We start from the raw sequence: 19327 nt of genomic DNA on the forward strand, positions 1-19327 counted from the left end.
CACTTGCACCACGATCTCATATTATTGTACAGTATCCACTTTTTACCACCTGTCACAATTTGTTTTAAAAAACAGAATGTTTTCATTATGTTTAAGTAGAGAATCTCATGTGGAAATATGATCAAGAAAACGTGTTGTTTTTTTTTGTTTGTTTTTTTTTGCTTAATTTATGATGAACCCAAACATCAAAATGGTTAACAAAACCAAGTTGGTGCAAATGATTTTCAATACTTGATTTGAATATTTTGAGTATGCTGACCACATCTTGCAAGGTATAACACTGACTGTTCCAATTAACGTCTCCATTTGATCACTGTTAACCTGACCTATGTAACTGGTCTACCTGACCATGGAGCATCGTCCAGCAAGGTACCTTCAGCACGAAATTTCACAAACCTCTTTTGACAAGTTTGATCAGTCACACCTTCTCTATACACTGCACAGAATTTGTGTGTGTGTGTGTTTCAGTTGCACTTTTACCTTTCTTGAAATAATAAGCATAATATGCCAATATGTTGCTTTTTTCTTCCATCTTCAATATGAAATGGCTATAGAAAAATTTACCAATTTTGGTAAGTTTTTTTAAAAAATACATGCTGATACGACAGCTGTTACCATACAATCTAACAAAATTGTTTCAAATTAAGTTAAAGACAACTAAGTGCTACTAGAGCCATCTTACAGGAAAAAAAGAAAGAATCTTTTGGCCAACCCAATACGTCTATCTGCCTTGCTTGAACTCAGAATTCTAAATTGGACTACAACATTATTTATCTTCAAAAAAATGGTCACATACCTCTGCTTAGTTTGAAGATCTGCATGCCAAATCTCTGGCCAATAGAAGAGGGAGAAGTGGAAGCAATGACAGATTTCACTTCCTTGGGCTCCAAAATCACCATAGATGGTGACTGCAATCACGAAATTTAGAGATGCTTGCTCCTGGGAAGAAAGCTATGACAAACCTAAACAGAGTATTAAAAAGCAGAGACATCACTTTGTCAACAAGTGTCTATATAGTCAAAGTTATGGTTTTTCCAGTAGTTATGTACAGATGTGAGAAAGAAAGAAAAGAAAGCTGAACACTGAATAATTGATGCTTTCAAACTGTGGTGCTGGAGAAGATTCTTGAGAGTCCTTGGACTTCAAGGAGATCAAACTAGTCAATCCTAAAATACATCAACCCTGAATATTCATTAGAAAGACTGATGCTGAAGGTGAAGCTCCAATACTTCGGCCACCTAATACAAAGAGCTGACTCATTGGACAAGACCGATGCTGTGAAAGATTGAATGCAAAAGGAGAAGAGAGCAGCAGAGGATGAGATGGTTGGAGGGCATCACTGACTCAACGGAATGAATTTGAGCAAACTCCAGGAGACAGTGGAGGACAGAGGAGCCTGGTGTGCTACAGTCCATGGGGTCACAAAGAGTTGGGGACAACTTAGGGACTGAACAACAGCAACAAAAATGCCAACTTCATTTTTCTTCTTCAGAGTCTAAACATTGCCATGTCCTCAAGTTGGTTCTAAATACTTAAACTCTTGCCTTTTTTTAAAATCTTCTGGTATTTATATCCTCTGCATTCTGAAGATGATTAACTAAAAGGTCATCCCTACTCTGGGTCAACAAAGATGAATTAATTCAATTGAATTAATGAACTGAGGAGTTAAGAAGAATTCTGAAGCACTGCATCCATGCTCAGAAAGAAAGTTTGCATAGATCTCTTAGTAATATCACCATGGTTTGGTGGGAATATAAATTTGCCATGATTGCTCTGGTTGTCTTTAATCTAAGGCAATTCTTTATGCCAGCCAGGAGAAATATTTTCATCTATAAATTGCTTTGAATAAATTGACTGGGGGTCTCATTCTAATCTATAAAAATTACATAGAATCTTAAAACTAGCGTGAAGTAAGCAGTGATGAATATGCTTATTAGTAGCACATAGTGTTTATATCTCTCAACTCTTTTACCTGTCTGTACAGAAAGGATTACTTTTCGGGGGCAGCCTATTAACCTGTACTTAAAAGAAAAACTCCATGGAATGAAATTAAGTTTATACTCTCAAAGTCTCCAGTCCAGTGAACAGTCTTTATTATTTGAAGCCATTGTTTTAATTGGCTACTTTAAAAACTACATATATGATCAGAATGTTTTCTGATAAATCTCATGGATTACTCATTCACAGGGAGGTCCCATGAATAAGGGAGCATGACACTTTAGGAGACTTAACATAATTAGGATTGTAAAACTAAGAACAGTAGATTTAAAAATTCAAGGTCTAAACTTCCTTCTGGAATTGATTTCTGAGGTTAGGAATAAGGCAGATTGTATGTATGCTCTTTCCCACACTCTAATCAGGAACTTCAGCAGATAATGCGAAAAATAGTGAGTACAGTGAAAGCAACAAAGCAGTTTCTGAATCTGATGCAGCACTGTATGTACAGGCACTTTCACATCTAACCTCCGTTCTCTGGGAGCACGTCTGGCGAGAAGCAGAAGCATTTAACAGTCAGATCACAGGATGCTCCTTTAAAAGGACAGATATATTCCTCAGGAACAGAGGGGTAGATAGAGAAGAGAGAGAATCCAAAATAGAGAGGGAGAAAATTGACTGAGCTTTGTTAAACTGCCCCAAATTAAAAAGAAAAGTAAGGTAATGTTGACAGATTTACCAAATTAAAATACAGGAGACCTAGGTAAATTAGCATTTTATATAAATAAGAAATAATTTTTATTTAATATAGATATTCCCCATTCAATATTTGGAACATACTTATACAAAAAGTAAATATATTTATTGTTTACCAGACATACAGATTTTTGCATGGGTCACACTTAGGCTAAGAAGTTATTAGTATTTATCTGAAACAAATTTATATAGGAATCATGTTTTATCTAGCAATCCTAAGTTAAAGTTATCTGCTGTGAATGAAAACATTAGTAGGTATATCAAATAGAATTTTCCCACAAATATGAGTTTCCAAGAACATCTTTTAAAAAATAATGGAAAGGAAATTATGTTTATGTTAACCCACTTCACTGTTTTTCCATAGGCGCTCTTATTTTGATATAGGCAACTTGATTGGAAACACATACCATCGGAGATGTCACATCCTACCACTAGCTTGCTATGTGACTAGTGGCCACATCTGTCAATAAAGCAGCCAGGATACCCGGTTCTGCCACTTCTTAGATTTGTAATCTCCCACAAGTATGATTAACAGAAGGATTAAGTTAAACTACAGAGCACAAAGGTGATCACAGAATTGACACATACTAGACATTGGTCTGGTGGTGACCAGCAGCAGCAGCAGCAGCAGCAGTACTTAGTAGTTTGTTTTATTATAAGCATGCGTACATTACATATAATAGATGGTACTGTCAGAACTGCTTGTAATTCTGTTGATGATCAGTATCAGTTCACTTTCAGGCTAACGTAAGCAGCAGCACTTCCTCTGGAGCAGTTCCTGGAGCCTCCTGCACTAACTTGGTGAAGCAACAGCGTCACCTAGTGGTTGTCAAGTCAGTTGTTCAGTCGCTAAATCGTGTCTGAATCTTTGAGACCCCGTGACTTGCAGCACACCAGGCTTTCCCGTCCTTCACTATCTCCCTGAGTTTACTCTAACTCATGTCCACTGAGTCAGTTATTCCATCCAACCATCTCATCCTCTGTCCTCTGTCAAGTAAGTAACAAACAATTAAGAACACCTGGATAAAGGTTGCCAGGGCTTGTATCTACATAGACTTTATTATGTCAGTGATGACTTCTGATGGTATTTCATATTTTCTACAATATAGCATATCAAATTAGTCTCACTTTGCATTAAAATGATGCACACACTACTCCCAAAAGGGTCTCAGCTATCTCTGCTTTTACCTAACTTTACCTGACGGTCTAACATATGCTTTCAAAGAAACAAATTCTGACTGTTTTAATTATAAAATTACTCATAGTTTTCAAACTTCTCACAGTTTCTCCTAACTCTACTATTCTCCGAAAATCCCAGCAGAAGGGAAGGAGGGAGTGGGGAGAACTGGAAATCTGAATCTTGAGATTTACTCAATTACCAGCTTCAAATTATTTTCCTTCTATTCAGGTTAGAAGTTTCTGTTTTCATCCTCATGCTGTCAAGAGGATCTATGATTTTCTTTTGGAAAAGAAAAGATCTTATTTTCCTGAAATTCAAATTGAGATATAAATATTCAATTACAAATTTTGTTTCTGAATTAGCTGGACCAGTGTCTACTCCAGTTGTATTTTATAGCTTCTGTCCTGAAAGCCTCTTGAGATAAGAGATTTATAGTTCCTATAATGTGAGTAAAATTTTTAAGAAGTAATGAATAATGCAGCTTTTGCTCACTTCCAAAGACATCAAGAGAAATTAAGAATCCCAAATAGCCTTTGGGGAGATTTTACTCTGATTCTGCTTAATCTGTTTCTTATATGAGACCATTATAGACATCCAAAGCCAGAATTCCATGGCCTAGTGACAAACAGCGGAGAAGGCAATGGCACCCCACTCCAGTACTCTTGCTTGGAAAATCCCATGGACGGAGGAGCCTGTTAGGCTGCAGTCCATGGGGTCGCTAAGAGTCGGACACGACTGAGTGACTTCACTTTCACTTTTCATTTTCATGCATTGGAGAAGGAAATGGCAACCCACTCCAGTGTTCTTGCCTGGAGAATCCCAGGGACGGGGGAGCCTGGTGGGCTGTCGTCTATGGGGTCGCACAGAGTTGGACATGACTGAAGAGACTTAGCATAGCATAGTGGCAAACAGTTAAATTAAGTAAAAATGGCATTAAAACTGGTAATATATTGACTCAGATATAACCCGAGAGTTATTAATCAATGACTGCTAGAAATACGTCCTGAGTTTCTGAGAAATACATACACACATTTCAAACATCCATTAGGAATTTTTCCTTTTAAAGAACCAAACTTTTTTACATACATATTTTAAATCCCCAATGATTCTCCGTCATCAAAATATTTCTGTGGCTCCCAGACCTTTCACAGTTTTTCCTTCCCCAGACTCTCCTCCATTCTAGAGTTTTCATAAATATCTCATGACTGACATTATTTCACAATGTTCCTAGACTGGTGAGAATTATGATGCTCTCTTTTTCTCCTGATAAGAATGAGTGAAAATAGCCACATGGATAATTTATTAGACAGCACATGCCAGAGCCCCTATAATCAGTCCCAAACAAGAGCAAAAATATGTCCTGTAAGATTTCTTTCTTTCTCCTCCAGTTGTTCCTTCTCCACCTGATACCTGAGGGAGACAGCTTAGGTACAGTTCTACCATGCAAAACTCACAGGCAGGTTTCCCTGTCCTTCACCATCTCCCAGAGTTTGCTCAAACTCAAGGCCATTGAGTCCATGATGCAGATGGAAGGAACTGCGTGTAAAGGCCAATGGGAGAAGCAGCATGAAAGCTTCAGGACACTGAAGGGAGTATGATCGGAGAGTGGTGAGCTTAAGAAAAGAGTGGTGTGTGCTGAGATCAGAGGGGAGGTAAGAAAATTACAGAATGAGCCATGTTAAAGAGTTGGGACTTTGTCAAGAACTTAATTGGCAGCCATTGTTGGCTCATAGCAGCTTATTCATGATAGAAGGAAACTGGAAAAAAATCCAAGGTGAAGAATAAATGAATAAATAGTAGTATATTTATATTATGGAACAATAGTCAATAATAAAAAGGAACAAATTCATGATACACATAAACACTATGGATGAATCTCAAAACCGTTATGCTGAGTGAAAAAATGCCTTACAGAAAATACATATAGTGCAATCCTTTTATATGAAGTTCTGAAATGGGCAAAATCTATGGTGGAAAAACATCAGAATAGTTCACTTCCTCTGGGAAATGATGCAAGAATATACTAGAAAGTAGAGCTGCCAGATAGAATACAGGATTTCTAGTTAAATTTGAATTTCAGATAAACTGCAAAGAATTTTCTTGCATAAGTATATCCTATGGAACATTTGAGACATTATTATATTAAATATTTATCCATTGCTTCACTGAAATTCAAATTTAACTGGGTGTTCTGTAAAATCTAGCAAAACTACAAGGAAGGGACATGAGAAGATTTTCTAGAATGATGGTAACGCTCCATATCTTGATGAGGGCTTATAAATGCATTTTTGGTGAAGTCATATAAATTTGTGCATGTAAACCAACAATCTTATTGCTGGGAATACACCCTAAGGAAACCAGAATTGAAAGGACTCAAGTATGCCAATGTTCATTGCAGCACTATTTACAATAGCTAGGACATGGAAGCAACTTAGACGTCCATCAGCAGATGAATGAATAAGGAAGTTTTGGTACATATACACAATGGAATATTACTAAGCTATAAGAAGGAACACATTTGAGTCAGTTCTAATGAGATAAATGAACCTGGATCCTATTATACAGAGTGAAGGAAGTCAGAAAGAGAAAGACAAATACTGTGTATTAATGCATATATATGGAATCAAGAAAGACAGTACCAATGATCCTACAAGCACAGCAGCAAAGGAGACACAGATGTAAAGAACAGACTTTTGGACTCAGTGGGAGAAGGTGATGGTGGGATAATTTGAGAGAATAGCATTGAAACATGTATTACCATATGTAAAATAGATGACCAGTGCAAGTTCAATGCAGGAAGCAGGGCACCCAAAGAGTGGTGGACAACCCAGAGGGATGGGGTGGGGAGGGATGTGGGAGAGGGTTCAGGATGGAGGGGACACATATACACCTGTAGCCGATTCGTGTTGATTTATGGCAAAAACCACCACAATATTGTAAAGTAAAGTGAAAGTCGCTCAGTTGTGTCTGACTCTGCGACACCATGGATTATACAGTCCATGGAATTCTCTAGGCCAGAGTACTGGAGTGGGTAGCCTATCCTTTCTCCAGGGAATTTTCCCAACCCAGGGATGGAACCCTGGTCTCCCACATTGCAGGCGGATTCTTTACAAGCCTAGTCACCAGGGAAGCCCATTGTAAAGTAATTATCCTCCAATTAAAATAAATTAATTAATTTGTTTTAAAAAATGTAAATATCAAAGTTACCTCAGAATAAAGAGAGAAACAAATATTGAACTCTAATTAGTGACATGTGCACTGAAATATTAGAAGGGAAACCACTGATGTCTGCAACTTCAAAAATAAATTAAAAAAATAAGTTGGATCAATGGTTGACTAGAGGGATGTAATAAAGCAGATAGAGTGAAATGTTAACTGTAGAATCTAGATGATGGACTTATGGGTATTCACTGTAAAATTCTTCCAAATTATCTACATGCTTAAGAATTTTTATAATAAAATGTTAGGGGGGGAAAAGTCTTGTTTCCTCTCATGGAGCTTACATTATAGTAGAGGGAGACGGGCAATAAATAAAATTAGTAGGTAAATTACAGAGTGAAATAGAAGGAATGGGAGAAGCAATCAGAAGGGAAGGGGTGAAGTAGGAGCTGGGGGTGAAACTCACAGTTGAAATATGGCGGCCAGGGAGGCACTTCCCATAGGCTGGGGGGACTGAGCAGGCACATCTGAGAGAAGAGCCATCAGATGGGGGATGAGAGAAAGTGGAGACTGAGGTGGGAGACTGATCCAGTTTATTTTAAAGGAATTCCTCTCTGCTCATTGTATCATGGAATTAGTAACTGGCGACAAACAGAATTTATTAATAATCCTAAAATATACGTCTTTCTATTTGAATCTACCTTCCCACAACACAGACAATAACAAATTTATAACAGTAAAAGAGATGAGTTTCTCTTTTTTACTCAGCTATGTCTTTCTGAGGCAAGTGTGAGTGAACCAAAAAATTCCAGAGAGGACCCACAAAAGAGACAGAGAAATACTAAATCCAAATAACTCACAAAAAGTTAATGCTTCAGTTGCTTCAACTTCATTTGAGTAAATAAAAGTTTGTTGTAATTGTTAGAAAATGAAAATATTTTGCAGTGTTTCAGATTCTAACATAATGCTAGAATTTCAGAAGGATTATAGATTGGCAAGAAGAGACCACAATCTCATATGCCAATGAAAATGAAAGTCTCTCAGTCGTGTCTGACTCTTTGTGACCCCGAGGGACTAAACAGTCCATGGAATTCTCCAGGCCAGAATACTGGAGTGGGTAGCCTTTCCCTTCTCCAGGGGATCTTCCCAACCCAGGGATGGAACCCAGGTCTCCAGCATTGCATGCATATGCCAATGGACACCCATATATATGTGGAGTAACATTAAATTTCTCATTTAATTAAATGGTTCTGAACATAGGGCAGAAGCAGATGCATCCTTCCCCAGATGCATCCTTCCTGTGATCATGCACGATCATGCATTCAGCAAAACTAAGTCTCCTGAGCTCAGAGTCATGCTTTCTCTTTAGCACACATTTAGTTATTGATGCTTTCTAGCGTTCTTCCTGCACTTTTTGCCTTTCAAAGACTCAGCTGATTCCTATTCATTATACCCACAGAATTCATTCCCTCACTTGTTTCAGATTTTTGATCAAATATTACCCTATCAGACCCAGATTACTCTCTATAAAATGTATCCTTGGGGACTTTCCGGGTGGTCCAGTGGTTAAGAATCCACCCTCCAACGCAGGGGAGGCAGGCTTGATCCCTGGTTGGGGAACTAAGACCCAACATGTGGCAGGGCAGCTAAGCCCATGTGCAGCCCCCAGAGAAAGGCCAAGTGATGCAAGGAAGAGTCCACACACCATGGTGAACACCCAGTGCAGCCAAAATGCTTTTTAAAAAGTGTTCTCATCATTTCTCTATCTCTTGAATCCTATTTTATTTCTCTTCAAAGTACATATCACCATATTATTTGTCTGGCTTTTATTGTTTGCCTCCCCAACCCCATCAGAATATAAGCTTTCTAAAATCAGAGACTTGCCAGTTTTGTTCACTGCTATATTCCTAGAACAGAAAACAGTGCCTGGTAGACAGGAGCCCCTCAATAAATATTTGCTTAATACATGAATAAATAATTTGTGAAGAATAGAATCAATTCTATTTTGGACAGTGAAGCTTGGAAACCTGGGTTAAAAATGAAGAAAGAGATTTAGCAGCTACTCCCCTAGCTGCGGTAAGTGAATCTAAATGAACCTGGTGGGAATAGGTGAGTTCCTTCAGGTAAAGAAAAAGTGCTAAGAGACAATAAAATGGGACTAAGAGAAATCTCCTCATAGAACCGTTGGTCTTGTGTGAAGATATAGAAGACAACTCAGTTAAGCTATGGGCAAGAGGCCATCAGGAAAATAATGATCCTAAGGCATAAAGTTCCAAGAGGCAGAAGATGCTCAAACAAGACCAAACCTACAGAACAGCCAGATGAGGAGCAGCTGGATTGGTAGGAAGTCACTGATGACCTCTGAAAGGCCATTTTTGGAATAATCTGGCAGAAACAAAGTCTCCGTAACTTGAGATATGAAGTGGGGGGTAAAAAATGTGGAGGCGGACAGTCAACAGTCTCCATGTCCCCTGAGCTTCAAGAATACCTGAAATGCTTGGTGAATAAGTGAACACATAGATAAATGAGTGAATACAATTTTCTCCCCAAAACCAAGGTTGGTACATAAATTGTAGCTGAAGTCATGAGATTAAAATGGTAAACAAACATGCTTTTCAACAACATAGGTTGCATAAGGCATTTCCCTAATCAAAATCAATTTTCTCAGTAGTTTTCCCTCGGCAAACATAAACATTTTATTCCTGCAACTCATTTTTAAGTGAGCTCCTATGACTTTCATTTGTACCTTTTTTGTTTGTTTGTTTGTTTTGTTTGTTTAAAATGCATTCTTGGTTAATGGAGCCTTTAGAAATTTTCCTGGAGCAACTCTGTCTCGGTGGGGCTTGACTCTTGCATTCTACCGAACTGAGAGCCTCTCAGTTAAGCTCCATTTATTTAGCTTCTCAGGTATGCCAGAGGTAACCCTGCTGCATGAACGACCATGTCCTGAAGTGAACTAAAAAAAGGCCCAGTTAGGAAGGTAACATGGTAATAAAACATACGTAAGATGAAAAATCACTCAGCTTTCCATAAGAACCACCACCAATTAGTCACATGAATAGTGGGGTTTAAAAATAAATTACAATTAAATTTCTTGCTTTTCTAAGATAAACAGCAAATTTATCTTAGTCTGTCCCTGGGGTCTCAAACAAGCATGTGCATCAAAATCACCTGGAGGAGCTTTCAATCACAGACTGTTGTACTATACTCTCCTGGTTTCTGATTCAGTGGTTCTGGGTGGGGACAGATAATTTGTTCTTCCAACAAGTTTTCAAGTGATGTGGATGCTGCTGGACAGAACACTTCCAAGAGCTACTCATCTATGCATACTGTACTACACATTCTCATAACTTTCCCCCTACTTTTCTGTTGTCCCACAGAGAAAAGGAGCCAAACTCTCATCCCAGCACTACTTCCCATGGTTTTCTTGTGGGAAAAAAAAATGACAAGCTTTAAAAGCAAGAACAAAGTGATGCTAGGAGTAACCAAGCCTGGGTTTTCAGCTTCTACTCATTTTTAAGTGGAATGAAGGCTTTATCTTAGTCAAGAGGACTTTAGTATCCTTAAGAAAAAGAAGATGGTGGGATCACTGTCCTCATTTCATATTGTACTTCAAAGCTAAAGTAATCAAAATATCATGGTATTGACAGAAAAATATACACAGATCAATGAAACAGAATTGAGAGCTCAGAAATAAATCCACACATATATGGACAGTTAATTTACAATAAAGGAGCAAAAACCATACAATGGAGAAAGGACAGTCTCTTCAATAAGTGGTACTGGAAAACTGAACAGCCACATACAAAAGAACGAAAATAGACCATCATCTTACATCATACACATAACTCAGCTTTAAAGAACTGAATGTAAAACCGGAAACCATAAAACTCCTGGAAAAAACACAGACATTACACTCTTTGACACTGGTCTTAGCAATATATTTCTAGGTATGTCTCTTCAGGGAAAGCAAACAAAAACAAAAATAAATTTCCAGTATTCTTGCCAGGAGAATCCCATGGACAGAGGAGCCTGGCAGGTTACAGTCCATGAAGTCGCAAGAGTTGGACACGACTTAGCAACTAAACCACCAGCACCACATCAAACTAAAATGCTTTTGCAGGCAAAGGAAACCATCAACACCAAGAAAAGACAACCTCCAAAAGGAGAAGACATTTGCGTATCAAATAAGGCATTAACATCCAAAATATGTAAAGAACTCATAAAACTCAACAACAAAAAGCCTGATTCAAAAATGGGCAGAGGATCTGAACAGACATTTTCCCAAGGAAGACATACAGAAGGCCAACAGGCATATGAAAAAATGTTCGACATCACTAATTACTAGGGAAATCAAAACCATGAGATATCACCTCCTACCCATTAGAATGGATACTACCAAAAAGGCGAAAAACAACGATCACTGGCGAGGATGTGGAGAAAAGGGAACCCTCACACACTGTTGGTGGGAAAGTAAATTGGTGCAGCCTCTGTGGAAAATAGTATGAAGTGAAGTGAAGTCACTCAGTCGTGTCCAACTCTGCGACCCCATGGACTGTAGCCCACCAGGCTCCTCTTCCATGGGATTTTCCAGGCAAGAATACTGGAGTGGGTTGCCATTTCCTTCTCCAGAAAACAGTATGGAGGTTCTTCAAAAAATTAAAAATATGTATGTGTCGATGCAATCATCCAATTTATCTGCTCCTCCCACCCTTTACACCCCATAACCGTGAGTTTATTTTCTACATGTGTAACTCTATTTTAGTTTTTAAGAATATATATGTGTTTAAAAGTTCATGTGTAGCCTTTTTTTTAGTTTCCATGTATAAGTGACATCATGTGATATTTGTCTTTCTCTGCCTGACTTACTTCACTCAGTATGAGACTCTAGGTCCATTCATGTTGCTGTGAATGGCATATATATACAATAGATAACTACTAAGGGCCTACTGTATAGCACAAGAAACTCTACTCAGTACTCTGTAATGGCTTATGGGGGAAAGAATCTAAAAAAGAATGGATATATGTATTTGTGTAATAGATTCACTTTACCATACACCTGAAAGTAACAATGAAAAGGACATCTTTTTTTAGGTGTTAGTTCTAGAAGGTCTCACCCTGCTTATTTAACTTCTATGCAGAGTACATCATGAGAAACGCTGGACTGGAAGAAACACAAGCTGGAATCAAGATTGCCAAGAGAAATATCAATAACCTCAGATATGCAGATGACACCACCCTTATGGCAGAAAGTGAAGAGGAACTCAAAAGCCTCTTGATGAAAGTGAAAGAGGAGAGTGAAAAAGTTGGCTTAAAGCTCAACATTCAGAAAACGAAGATCATGGCATCTGGTCCCATCACTTCATGGGAAATAGATGGGGAAACAGTGGAAACAGTGTCAGACTTTATTTTTCTGGGCTCCAAAATCACTGCAGATGGTGACTGCAGCCATGAAATTAAAAGACGCTTACTCCTTGGAAGGAAAGTTATGACCAACCTAGATAGCATATTCAAAAGCAGAGACATTACTTTGAAAACAAAGGTCCGTCTAGTCAAGGCTATGGTTTTTCCTGTGGTCATGTATGGATGTGAGAGTTGGACTGTGAAGAAGGCTGAGCGCCGAAGAATTGATGCTTTTGAACTTTGGTGTTGGAGAAGACTCTTGAGAGTCCCTTGGACTACAGGGAGATCCAATCAGTCCATTCTGAAGGAGATCAGCCCTGGGATTTCTTTGGAAGGAATGATGCTAAAGCTGAAACTCCAGTACTTTGGCCACGTCATGCGAAGAGTTGACTCTTTGGAAAAGACTCTGATGCTGGGAGGGATTGGGGGCAGGAGGAGAAGGGGACGACAGAGGATGAGATGGCTGGATGGCATCACTGACTCGATGGACGTGAGTCTGAGTGAACTCCGGGAGTTGGTGATGGACAGGGAGGCCTGGCTTGCTGCGATTCATGGGCTCACAAAGAGTCAGACACGACTGAGCGACTGATCTGATCTGATTTGATCTGATCTAGAAGGTCTTGTAAGTCTTCATAGAACCGTTCAGCTTTTTCAGCATTACTGGTCAGGGCATAGACTATGATACTGAATGGCTTGCCTTGGAAATCAACAGAGATCATTCTGTCGTTCTTGAGATTGCATCCAAGTACTGCATTTCAGACTCTTGATGACTATGATGGCTACTCCATTTCTTCTAAGGGATTCTCACCACAGTAGTAGATAAAATGGTCATCGGAGTTAAATTCACCCATTCCAGTCTATTTTAATTTGCTGATTCCTAAAATGTTGACATTCACTCTTGCCATCTCCTGTTTGATCACTTCCAATTTACCTTGATTCATGGACCTAACATTCCAGGTTCCTATGCAATATTGCTCTTTACAGCATCGGACTTTACTTCCATCACCAGTCACATCCATAACTGGGTGTTGTTATTGCTTTGGCTCCGTCTCTTCATTCTTTCTGGAGTTATTTCTCCATTGATCTCCAGTAGCATATTGGGCACCTACCCACCTGGGGAGTTCCTCTTTCAGTGTCCTATCGTTTTAGCTTTTCATACTGTTCATGGGGTTCTCAAGGCAAGAATACTGAAGTGGTTTGCCATTCGCTTCTCCAGTGGACCGCATTTTGTCAGAACTCTCCACCATGACCCGCCCGTCTTGGGTGGCCCTACACTGCAGCCTCATAGTTTCATTGAGTTAGACAAGGCTGTGATCCATGTGATCAGATTGTGTTTTTCAGGCTGTCCGCCCTCTGATGGATAAGGATAAGAGGCTTATGGAAGCTTCCTGATGGGAGAGACTGGCTGTGGTGGAAACTGGGTCTTGTTCTGATTGGTGGGGCCATGCTCAGTAAATCTTTAGTTTTCTATTGATGGGTGGAGCTTTGTTCCTTCCCTATTATTTACCTGGGGCCAAACTATGGTGGAGGTGATGAAGATAATGGCGACCTCCTTCAAAGGATCCCATGCATGCACTGCTACACTCAGTGCCCCCAACCCTGCAGCAGGCCACTACAAACCCACACCTCCACCGGAGACTCCTGGACACTCACGGGCAAGTCTGGGTCAGTCTCTTGTGGGGTCACTGCTCCTTTCTCCTGGGTCCTGGTGCACACAAGGTTCTGTTTATGCCCTCCAAGAATCTATTTCCCAGTCCTCTGTAAGTTCTGGCAGCTCTATGGTAGGGTTAACGGCGACCTCCTTGAAAAGGGCTTATGCCACACCCAAGTCTGCTGCACCCAGAGCCCCTGTCCCTGCGGGAGTCCACTGCCGACCCACACCTCCACAGGAGATGCTCAAACACTCTTGAGAGTCCCTCGGACTGCAAGGAGATCCAACCAGTCTATCCTAAAGGAAATCAGTCCTGAATACTCATTGGAAGGATGAATGCTGAAGCTGAAACTCCAATACTTCGGCCACCTGATGCAAAAAGCTGATTCATTGGAAAAGACCCTGATGCTGGGAAAGATTGAAGGTGGGAGGAGAAGGGGATGACAGAGGATGAGATGGTTGGATGGCATCACCAACTCAAGGGACATGAGTTTTGAGTAAACTCCAGGAGTTGGTGACGGACAGGGAGGCCTGGCATGCTGCAGTCCACGGGGTCACAAAGAGTCAGACATGACTGAGCAACTGAACTGAAATTAACAATATTATAAATCAATAATACTTCAGTACAAAAATGTTTTAATTAAAAATAGAACTATTACATGATCCAGCTATTCTACTTCTGTATATTTATCTGAAGAATATAAAAACATTGATTTGAAAAGACATATGCCCCCTATGTTCATTGCAGCATTATTTACAAATAGCAAAGATATGGGAACAACCTAAGTGTTCATGAATGATGAATGGATGAAGATATAGGATATTATATAATACTGCTGCTGCTGCTGCTAAGTCGCTTCAGTCATGTCCAACTCCTAGCGACCCCATGGACTGCAGCCTACCAGGCTCCTCTGTCCATGGGATTTGCCAGGCAAGAGTACTGGAATGGGTTGCCATTGCCTTCTCCATTATATAATACTCAGTTCAGTTCATTTCAGTTGCTCAGTCGTGTCCAACTCTTTGCGACCCCATGAATCGCAGCACGCCAGGCCTCCCTGTCCATCACCAACTCCCAGAGTTCACTCAGACTCACGTCCATCGAGTCAGTGCCATCCAGCCATCTCATCCTCTGTCGTCTCCTCCTCCTGCTCCCAATCCCTCCCAGCAGCAGAGTCTTTTCCAATGAGTCAACTCTTCACATGAGGTGGCCAAAGTACTGGAGTTTCAGCTTTAGCATCATTCCCTCCAAAGAACACACAGGGCTGATCTCCTTCAGAATGGACTGGTTGGATCTCCCTGCAGTCCAAGGGACTCTCAAGAGTCTTCTCCAACACCAAAGTTCAAAAGCATCCATTCTTTGGAGCTCAGCTTTCTTCACAGTCCAACTCTCACCTCAGTCATAAAAAAATAAGATGCGATATTGCCATTTGCTGCAACAGGGATGGACCTTGAGGGGATTACACTAAATAAAATAAGAGAAAGACCAATATTATACGATTTCCCTCATATGTGGAATATAAAACAAAATAAACAAGCAAAATAAACACACAGATACCGAGAACATACTAGTGATTACCAGAAGGGAAGGGGGTTGGGGAGGGCAAAGTGGATAAAGGGGATTAACCGTACGGCAGTGAACGGAGACTAAACTTCTGGTAGTGTGCACAGGAGCTGAAACAGAATGTTGACTATACCAAACTTGTATGTTATAAACCAATATTACCTCAATAAAGACAGAAAAGAAAGATTTTAGTGCCTCTTAGAAAATAAGAACGCAACTGAAATCATAATTGATCTAGCACTAAAATGTGATTCTCTTTCACTTGCAAAATACCCATAAAATAAATACTTGACCCCATCAAAATAAAATGACAGAAAAAAATGACACTCAATTGCCACACACACTGATTTTTCTATTTTTATTTTATTTTTCAGCACACTTAAGAGTCTAAACAATCTAAAGTTAGACTGTGGTGCTTAAACTGGTCCTTTACTTTTCTTTTCTTCCTTTACTTAAGGTATTGACAAAGAGCAGGGTATCATAAGCTGGGCATAATCTGACTATGTGTGCAGAGCTGATGGGTAAGTCATGTGAGGCTCTAAATGAGCTTCTTACCTGCTCTATACCTGAGCAATTCCAAAGATGTTAGGGTTACGTTGGTAAAAACATTTATAAGAACAAATTAATATTCGAAGAGGTACCAGCTGTAGATTTCTGCTTATTTTCCAGTTCTAAAAAGTAAAGATTAAAAATAAAATTAAGGCACTACTCAATAAATATTTTAAACATTTACAATATTTTAAGTATTTTAAGTAAATAAAATAAATATTAGCTTTCTCGGAGATTTCAGAATATTGATTTCTAAAGTACATACTAAACTGTTTATGCTTGATTTGCTCTTTTCCCACACACAAATAAACTTAACTAGTTAACAAGGGCATGCTGCTATGTGCTGTGCTTAGTTGCTCAGTTGTGTCTGACACTTTGTGACCCCAAGGACTGTAGCCCACCAGGCTCCTCTCTCCAGGGGATTCTCCAGGCAAGAATCCTGGAGTGAGTTGCCATTCCCTTCTCCAGGGGATCTTCCCAACCCAGGATCAAAGCCAGGTCTTCTTCACTGCTGGTGGATTCTTTACTGCCTGAGCCACCATTGAAGCCCTAAGAAGGGCATACTCAACACTAAATAAAATTCAAATGATAAAAGATTATCTAGGCTTTTATCCAAAGATATTACTGTATTGCTTAGTTGTAAAGTTTCTGGGATGAAGGCAAAAAAATGATACAGAATCCATACAAACCTGATTCTGATCTACAGGGATGTTAAACTGATCAATAAACAGAGACTAACTGAACACTTCGATACACATCTCAGTTTTACCTAGCATCCATTTCTCATGGAAATTAATCTTCCTAGAACTCTGTTTATTGTCTGCAATGTTCATTAAGATTTTCACGGGCTAGGTTTCAAGCAAGTTGATCAATATAGGACTTAAGTTTTTGTACTTACAATATCTCTCATCTTACTTCTAAATGTACAAATAAGGAATTTTAGAACATATACACTAAGTTGGTGTACATGTTCTGACCACTTCAATTCAATTCAGTTCAGTCATTCAGTCATATACGCCTCTTTGCAGCCCCATGGACTGCAGCAGACAGGCCTCTCTGTCCATCACCAACTCTCAGAGTTTACTCAAACTCATGTCCATTGAGTCGGTGATGCCATGCAACCATCTCATCCTCTGTCATCCCCTTCTCCTCCCACCAACAACCTTTCACAGCATCAGGGTCTTTTCAAATGAGTCGATTTTTCGCATCAGGTGGCCAAAGTATTGACCTCTTAGTGTACATGTTCTGACCACTATATTTGAAATAATGGCAACCTCAAAGCTTACCATTTATTTGCTTTATAAGCAACTTCTGAGGTCAACACAGGTCTCGGTGAGAGAGTCCAAAACAGAGTCAAAGTTTAATTGGTTGATAATGCTACTTAGTTTTATCATTAACCAACCCACTGGGCTATCATTATCACAATCCACAGTAAGAGATTTCATTACTGTTCTGTTCACTCTTCCATAAAAGAACACCCTGGGCCTATTTAAAGGTTAAAGCACCTAAATACAGCTATTAATCCACCCTCAAGAGATTAATAACCTTTCAACCTTGGTGATAAATCAATGAAGAGCCAAAGGCTCAGAGAATACATGGCACTATTCTAATGATAAAATATTTTGGATGAGGGTGAAAATTGGAATCTCTACAAATCTGACTTATTTCCTAGAAGTTTATGTGATCAACCAGGAAACATGACTGAAATTCCCTAATGGGAATCTTATTTTTTGTCTGTCAGCACCCATTTCCCACCAGCTGGCACAAAAGCCCACTTCTTCCTTTAAGGAACTACCCATTCTCCAATTTCAGTGCAAATGTTATGAAAGAGAGAGGGCAACTGATCCCACTACCACAGCCATGTAAGCACATAGCCCAAGAGCTTCCAAGAAAACCGATAATCATCAGCCCCAAAGCTTTCCCTGAATCTGTTGAGAGAAGAAGTGCTCCCTCCACAGCCAGAAGACACAACTGAAAGAACTCTAACCTGAGAGCAAGGGCGCCCCCAGTGGCTCAGTGGTAAAGATCCACCTACAGAGCAGGAGCCACAGGAGATGCAGGTTCGATCCCTGGGTCAGGAAGATCCCCAGGAGGAGGGCATGGCAACCCACTCCAGTATTCTTGCCTGGACAATCCCATGGACAGAGGAGCCTGGTGGGCTACACTCCACAGGATCACAAAGAGTAAGACACGACTGAAGCAACTTAGCACACATGCACACAATCTGAGCTGCTGCTGCTGCTGCTAAGTTGCTTCAGTCGTGTCCGACTCTGTGCAACCCCAGAGATGGCAGCCCACCAGGCTCTCCCGTCCCTGGGATTCTCCAGGCAAGAACACTGGAGTGGGTTGCCATTTCCTTCTCCAATGCATGAAAGTGAAAAGTGAAAGTGAAGTCGCTCAGTTGTGTCCAACTCCTAGCGACCCCATGGACTGCAGCCCACCAGGCTCCTCCGTCCATGGGATTTTCCAGGCAAGAGTACTGGAGTGGGGTGCCATTGACTTCTCCAACACAATCTGAGAGAAAAGCCAAAACAAAGGAAACCAGGAGGACAAATTCTGGATGAATAAATTTGGATACCCAACCCAGCATGACTAAATATTCAGCCAGACTTATCCCTAGACCTTCTTCATTACTTGAGTTAGTGTGTGAGGTGGGTTTCTTTTACTTGCAGCTAGGAGTTATGACAAATTACAAACAACCAAAAACCTGTACCCTATTAGGCAAAAGTGTCAAAGATACAAAGATATATAAGGAACAATCCCTGCCTCTAAGAATCTTTCAGCAACTAGTTGGAAATGTAAGACATAAACACAAAAAAATAACTAGAAACATAAGGCTCAATCCACTGATATGTTCTGCATGGGTGCAGAGAAAAGACACATCACCATAGGCTGCATATGAAGCAAGACTTCCCAATATAACAAAACAGTGGACTTCCCAATATAACAAAAACAGGGTTTTAAGGATGTCTAGGATGTGGCTACCTGGAGAAGATACAAAAAGACATTTTTTAATAGAAAAGAGAGCAGTAATTCAAGAATGTTCATTTTGTATTGGGGAAACAATATACTCTATATATAAACAATAAACAGATCATAAAATGTTGACTCATGGGACATCAACAATAAATAT

At 39.9% G+C, this 19327-nt stretch overlaps 2 protein-coding genes across 6 annotated transcripts in view; both read right to left on the reverse strand.

Annotated features, from left to right (window-relative positions):
* The window catches only part of SLC26A7 (solute carrier family 26 member 7), a 182659-nt gene extending 166771 nt beyond the window's left edge, over positions 1-15888 (reverse strand). Inside the window, exon 1 of the mRNA XM_025001755.2 lies at positions 797-15888. The gene's annotated coding sequence lies outside the window, so the exon portion shown is untranslated. The remainder of the gene's footprint in view (positions 1-796) is intronic.
* Positions 15889-15976: 88 nt separating this feature from the next.
* LRRC69 (leucine rich repeat containing 69) overlaps positions 15977-19327 on the reverse strand; it is a 78688-nt gene continuing 75337 nt past the window's right edge. For all 5 annotated transcript variants that reach the window (XM_059874504.1, XM_059874502.1, XM_059874503.1 and 2 more), the window contains one exon: positions 15977-16316. In XM_059874504.1, coding sequence (XP_059730487.1) covers positions 16206-16316 — 111 coding nt within the window. In that variant the 3' untranslated portion in view covers positions 15977-16205. The remainder of the gene's footprint in view (positions 16317-19327) is intronic.

The sequence above is a fragment of the Bos taurus genome, chromosome 14 (genome assembly GCF_002263795.3).
Source record: "Bos taurus isolate L1 Dominette 01449 registration number 42190680 breed Hereford chromosome 14, ARS-UCD2.0, whole genome shotgun sequence".
NCBI lineage: Eukaryota > Metazoa > Chordata > Mammalia > Artiodactyla > Bovidae > Bos > Bos taurus.